General features: G+C 34.3%; 2 protein-coding genes and 1 long non-coding RNA gene across 3 annotated transcripts; all 3 read right to left on the reverse strand.

Annotated features, from left to right (window-relative positions):
• Window positions 1-3,151: 3,151 nt before the first annotated feature.
• LOC145137948 (insulin-degrading enzyme-like 1, peroxisomal) lies at window positions 3,152-4,352 on the reverse strand. The gene is made up of 4 exons (XM_079072091.1): window positions 4,225-4,352; window positions 4,067-4,118; window positions 3,579-3,701; window positions 3,152-3,469 (listed from the first exon to the last, which is right to left on the reverse strand). Exons 1-4 carry the CDS (start codon window positions 4,230-4,232, stop codon window positions 3,392-3,394), a joined length of 261 nt encoding a protein of 86 aa, XP_078928217.1. The 5' UTR covers window positions 4,233-4,352; the 3' UTR covers window positions 3,152-3,391.
• Window positions 4,353-4,411: 59 nt separating this feature from the next.
• Window positions 4,412-5,556, reverse strand: LOC145140281 (insulin-degrading enzyme-like 1, peroxisomal). Its single transcript, XM_079073820.1, has 5 exons — window positions 5,415-5,556; window positions 5,196-5,257; window positions 5,010-5,114; window positions 4,723-4,924; window positions 4,412-4,647 (listed from the first exon to the last, which is right to left on the reverse strand). Exons 1-5 carry the CDS (start codon window positions 5,434-5,436, stop codon window positions 4,412-4,414), a joined length of 627 nt encoding a protein of 208 aa, XP_078929946.1. The 5' UTR covers window positions 5,437-5,556.
• Window positions 5,557-5,708: 152 nt separating this feature from the next.
• LOC145137949 (uncharacterized) lies at window positions 5,709-6,170 on the reverse strand. The gene is made up of 3 exons (XR_013721283.1): window positions 6,062-6,170; window positions 5,880-5,982; window positions 5,709-5,796 (listed from the first exon to the last, which is right to left on the reverse strand). It is a non-coding gene; the product is annotated as an uncharacterized LOC145137949 (long non-coding RNA).
• Between the last annotated feature and the right edge of the window lie 201 nt (window positions 6,171-6,371).

Consider the following 6,371-nt stretch of genomic DNA (forward strand, 5'->3'; position numbering starts at 1 on the left):
GTAGACAAAAATATTCAACACGACTTTTTACAAGACAATTTTCATTTTTTATGGAATCGATGTATAACTCTTTTCTTTCATCTATGGTTGTTTTAAATTCTTTTGTTTTCATGGTTAGTTTATGTGATTGTAACAATAGGATTTCTAGGTATCCTTGCGTATTTAGAATCATGGAAAGAACCCTGAACAACCTGAAATTTGTTAGACATCAAATTAAAATCTTAAAATAGTCAAGATCTTTTTAAGATAATAGACCTTTGAACATTATGTGGAAAATATGATTTTAAAGGATAGAAAAAACCTTTTGCTCCTTAGGGTTCACAATCCCTTGAATTAGACATGGAAGGATCCTTACTTGAAAGATCCCTGTTAAGATTTTACTTAGTGAATCATAGAGGATCCCTCTTCAAGGATTAACTGTGTACAACCCCAACTTTAAATGTAACATGAGAGGATCCTGTTTACAAAGCCTTAGATGTTTCCTGGAAAAATCCTATCTTTTGACAAACACGATTACGTTCAATAAATTTTTGAAGATAATTCTAACTTAAGATAACACATTAGTTTTAAGAAGTAACTGGGGAAAGTCCCAAATTAGGATAAACTTCAGTAAATTACTAGGGGAAATCCCAACTTAAGACAACACATAAGCGTTATTAACCTTATGAAATCACTAGGGAAGGTCCCAAATTAGGATAACATGTAAGTGTTATAAACCTTATGAAATCACTGGGGAAGATCCAAACTTAGGATAACACGTAAGTATTATAAAACTTATGAAATCACTGGGGAAGATCTCAACTTAGGATAACACGTAAGTGTTATAAACCTTATGTTTAAATGTTAGGATCTTGACATATATTCAGAAATAAGAGATTTACCAAGTCACTAAAGCATGAAATGATCCCCTTATTCACATCCCACAATAAGATTTTGTGCGTCCAAGCGAGGTGTAGAATCCTTAACTTGTATGAAAGATGTAATTAACTCTTTAAACCTTGGAGGGGATTAAGTACCCTTAGTCATAAGAGAGATGATTAGTCTCTATTCGTAGTTACTAGGGTACTTTGCGTATTGCAATCGTAAATATCATAGAACTATGTATCTATTAGTATCCCTAAATGCTAGGATCCTCGAATGTCAAGATCCTATAACGGCAGGATCATCGCATGTTAGGATTCCTATGTGTCAGATCCTTGGAGGTTAGGATCCTTGAGTTCCTGCGCATTGCAAATGTTAGCTTGGGGTAGGCTCTAGCTTGGCTAACGCCCTTCCGATGCTTAAGTTAGTATTAGATTTCAGAAGAATAAAAAGAATTAGATGAAAATAAAAGGTAGAGAGAGTGTACCTTGAGTTTGTTTGAAAATGATTGATACAACTTACATGAAGTATGCTTTTAGATGGATGACATTCCAAGATCTCGGCAAGATGTTGCCCTCAAGGGTAGCTAGCCAATATGCCCCCTTTCCTACTTTTGAATCGATGAGATACGGTCCTTCCCATTTAGGTGCCAACTTGCTCGCACTAGGATCCTTGGTATTTTGGAATGCTTTCCTAAGTACCAAGTCACCTACTTGGAACCTTATGACTTTGATGTTCTTGTTATATGGTTTAGTGATCCTTTGTTGATGAGCAACAATGCGGATCTTGGCAAGATCCCTGATTTCATCAATAGTGTCGAAATCCTAGGCTAGGATCCTACCGTTGATCTGTTGATCCTACAATTGATATCTTGATGTTGGGATTACTACTTCAGTAGGGATCACAACTTCTATTCCAAACACCAAGGAGTATGGAGTTTGGCCAATGGCTACCTTTGAAGTGGTCATATCTGCCCATAGGACGAGAGGAAGTTCTTCTGCCTATCTTCCTTTCTTCTCATCTAACCTCTTCTTTATATTATTGACTAAGATATTATTGTCGGATTCATATTGACCATTAACTTGAGGGTGAACAGGAGTGGAAATTATCATTTTAATCCCCCAACTCGTACAAAAGTCTCCACTACTAGAAAAACAGTCTTTTACGACGCGCAATACATGTCGTAAAATTCTCAGACGACGCGCAAATGCGTGTCAAGGAAGGCCATGTCATAACGAGAGACGACACGCTTTTGCGTGTCATAACCTTACGACGCACGTTTATGACACGCATTGCGTATCATTAAAGCCCCTGTCATAAATGAAGATGACACACATTTGTGTGTCATAAACTTCAACAGCCATTTACGATATGCATTTACGACGTGCCTTTACGATATTCATTTACGCATAATACAAAAATATGGAAACAAATATATACCAAAATAGTCAATTCGATCCAATAACATCATGTCAAACAAGTTATCAAAAATTGAAATACATTGATATTAATTTGATAGTACATTGTTATTAAGGGGTTTTCCTTAACTATATAACCTGATACTACATCCCTAACTATATAACCTGATCCTTCATGTCATTGGTTTGCCACCTGGTGTACCATGTAAAAATGTTGAACTTGGTGTCATGGGCGGCTGACCACCGAGCGTGGCTGGAAAGTAATTACTTGCTGATAAGATAACAATGCTTTAATCCAAGACGAGTCAAGAATGCCTAAGAAAAAGAATCAACTAAACAAGCAAAATCTTGATTGGATTTTTGTTAGTGTAAGAAGTTAAAGGTACAACCCTTTAGATGGCAGCTAGTATCCCAAGTGTGAGGTCTGGCGGCTTGTGATCCATTGTCACCTAAAACAAAAAAAAAAATCTTGAGTTAGAAACAAACTTCACCTTTATTTATTAGTTTTCCCTCCACCACTGTAGGCATGCTTCAAATTCGTTAGATCAATGTTGTCCAAACTGTTAGACGACAATGAGTCTCCAAGTAATCCTAAAAATCAAAGTAATGCTTCAAACTCTTTTCAGTTTTGTTAGAAACAAACTTTCTGTGGAAGATCTTTATGCCAAATACATTGAATTCGTGCGGAGGGAAATATTCAAGCCCAAGTGTTATAAGGAAAAAATGACACCCTATCAAAAAGAAAGAAAATATGTCTAAGTTGATTTCAATCTATCCCAATTTTCATTGATCAAACATTCAACTTTCATAGATTCAATTCAAATCAGAAACACACCTCAGCAGCAAGATAACAAATAGATCCACCAGTGAAATTCCACCCAAAATATCCCTCACTGTAACAAACAAACTCTTTTAATTTTGTTTTGATTGAGAATAAATAAAATACCTCAGAGCTTCATATGACCGATACCTCCTTTGAAGGACCCATATAGAGGCCTTGATCTCCTGAAACTGAAAGCATCTTCAATATTTACAATTTTGCCCTCGCCTGCATCTCGTGTGTCCTCTGTAGCATGTGTGGTCGAGAAGACTTGCACACTTAAAGCCTTCTTTTATGGAACACCCGCTTTTATATGTTCATAAAAAAATTGGATCATTTCTGCCTTGCTCAACTGCTTCAATGCAACCACCTGTCTCATTACATTGCCAACAATTAACTTCTGTCCCTGGATAAATAATATTTTAAATAAAAGTATCAAGAAAATGACACAATGGGAAAATTTATAAAAAGCTCCATACCTCGTGATCTTTCCTATCAAATTTGAGGGTACCATCTTGGATTTCTCGCCAAAAGTATACAGATTCTTTTCTTAAGTTCCCGTGCTTCTCAAGCTTCATCTCAATCAGTGCATTAACATTGCTCTGCACCATTATAGTATTAGATATTCAGATCAATAAACGATATTCATATTTTCATACGAAAATTCCAAATTGATAAAGAAAAAACAACTCTTGTGACCTTGAATTCATCATCTGGCATCTCATAGAGGTAAATCCAAGAAACGGGATTAGTATCAATGAATGTGACTGTAATAATTTGTCATATACTGAATTTTCTCTCTTAGTTTTTTTTTTTCGTATTGGAGTTTTCCACGTATATTTTTGTGTTCTTATTTCTTCATCATCTTTCATTGGGCAAACAGTTGGAAATCTTTGAGACCATTTTCCCAACATTAGTCAAGTCATACATCATACAAACAAATAAAAAAACATGACAAAGTGCCCACCTTTACTGTAGATTGTATGATGAACTGCACTCCACGGATGCCAGAATCGTTCCTAATATTATTCAATTTCATAAATATTGATTCTCATTAAAAATCCAAAATGAGATTTGGGTCGTTTATAAAAAAAAATATAGAATAAGTGCAAGTGTTTCATATACCTCTGCATAAGCACAATGATGTAACCAAGTTGCTCAACTGATCTAAGTTGGTGAAAGGCTGGTTGTTTAGCAATAAGAGCAACCAGCTGAAGTTTGATATTCAACTTAAAATCATCCTGATGTACATGTATATATTATATACACCATACCACAATTAACAATTAACAATTTCATTCATCATTATATCTTATGATACTTGAAAAAATATGCTTACCTGAATGTAGTGAAGAAGAGCTGAATTTTCATCACTTGGATTCATACCCTCTTTAGTATAGCAATATGTAACATCCTTTTCTAAGTTGACCACCCTATTTGTCAGATGCTGTGATGGGAATAGAGCTTGAGACAAAGGTTTTGTCCCCATAAAAACTACATCTTCAACATGTTGAATCATGAATTCGGCTTCATTTGATTCAATATTCCCTGGTTGTTGTATAGCTTTAGATAACACAAGAAGAATAAAAACATAACTGGAATATATAGTAATGGTATAAAAACCTGCTGCATAGTACTCTATGAAGATTCTTGACAAAATTTGAGGATAAAATCTTGAAAGATGTTCAGGTTCAAGAACAGAAAGAACTTCAAGCGCATCAGTCCAAGGCCATGATCCAGCTTTTACAAGTAATGAGCAGTGATACATGGCCTGCTGATATGGCTGTTGAAACTTGTAATTTTCATATTCTTTTATCACCAGTTCCTATAAAAAAGACATGTAATTACACATACATAAGTAACAATATAAAGTCATCGACATAACATAAGTAGCAATGCCTTTTTTATACCTTGATCACATAGAACCTGTCCGCTTTTACTTCAAAAGTTGTAATTTTCGCTATTACAGTGTCGAGTAAGATCTCCAACTTGTGACTATATCCAGTCAAAGTCACCTGAATTGTTAATAAAAACAAGTTCACAAGTAAAGAGTAAGTGTCAAGAGATAATATATTAATAGTGAGAATTTTTTTTACCTGAAAACCATTATTTGTGTGAGAAATGGCATAATACAGACCAGCAACCTGAGCATCATAAGCTGAAATGTACAAATAAGAAGAGTATTAATAATGTAATATGTAATACAACAATAGTAAACAAATAAATATGTGTGTGTAAAAGAGAGTTAAATATTATATCAGATAAAAAAGCATAAACTCAACCGAAAGTAGATTTAAACTTCTTTTGTGACTAACCGTATTCATTCAAGTAATCCATCAATAACCGAGTAGAAATATCAGTAAGAACATTTGCTTCAGGGGAACTGCTAGCAAATGGGCAGTTAAAATCCAACTTAACATATGCTTTTGGAGTAGAAAATGTTGTGTCAGGCTTATACCACAATCTTGATTATTGTGATTTCCTCAATAAAAATGGAATGTTCACCTGTTTAGAATTTAAAACACCACAACAGAGTTAGATTGGAAGATAATAAGATAATGAGATATGATTAAAAATTATATCACCAATCACAACTCACACCTTTTCTTTCACGTTCTTAATTGACAAATCAGTAGGTATGAATACATTAGGACAGGGCAAATGTAGGTCTTCTTCAGGAGCTCTTTTCATCCATTCCTGTAATTTATTTACACATGTGATATAATAAATAATTCTGATTACAAAGTCAAACACATGTAAAGAAAAGTCAAAAGTAATACCTGAATGGTGGAGCCAGTGGTTTTTTCAACAGAAAATGCAGTTCCATACCATGGTTCTGTCATCTCAGTATGTCCATCAAAGTTTGTTGACTCCCAAAAGATTCTAGAACCAGAAGGGCATAATTGAGAAATCATATAAATTTATCCAACACTAACAAACTCATTGATAGATAATACGCTACCTGACATTGTTTGGTGTGAGCTCATTTAGTGCAGACTGAATAACTTCAGGGGAAAAAGTGGAAAGTAAAAATGATCCAACTAGCCAATCTTTTGAAGGGTATAACTGCAATGTTGTTCAAAATCAAAATGATTATTCAAATAAGTAATCTAAAGAAAAAATATGATAAAAAGTGCAAATACCTACATATTTGATGAAAATTTCACAACATAATCAATTGGAGGAATCTTGTCCTGATAATGGAAAGTCATCTCACAGATTGTAGAAAGCTATATGGATCATCTAACAAAATAACATCATTAGATTTTTTT

This window comes from Lactuca virosa, chromosome 9 (genome assembly GCF_052849685.1).
Source record: "Lactuca virosa cultivar CGN04683 chromosome 9, Lactuca_virosa_CGN04683_v6, whole genome shotgun sequence".
NCBI classification, from domain to species: Eukaryota; Viridiplantae; Streptophyta; class Magnoliopsida; order Asterales; family Asteraceae; genus Lactuca; species Lactuca virosa.

Excerpts from the sequence above, each read along its gene's own strand:
- LOC145137948 (XM_079072091.1), bottom strand. Across the intron at positions 3,702-4,066 it reads TCATACAATCTACAGTAAAG|AGCAATGTTAATGCACTGAT; the intron begins GTGGGCACTTTG and ends ATAATGGTGCAG. Across the intron at positions 3,470-3,578 it reads TTGATAGGAAAGATCACGAG|GTGGTTGCATTGAAGCAGTT; the intron begins GTATGGAGCTTT and ends GTAATGAGACAG.
- LOC145140281 (XM_079073820.1), bottom strand. The coding sequence starts at position 5,436 with ATGGATTACTTGAATGAATACG. Across the intron at positions 5,115-5,195 it reads ACACAAATAATGGTTTTCAG|GTGACTTTGACTGGATATAG; the intron begins GTAAAAAAAATT and ends TTAACAATTCAG. Across the intron at positions 4,925-5,009 it reads ACAGGTTCTATGTGATCAAG|GAACTGGTGATAAAAGAATA; the intron begins GTATAAAAAAGG and ends TCTTTTTTATAG.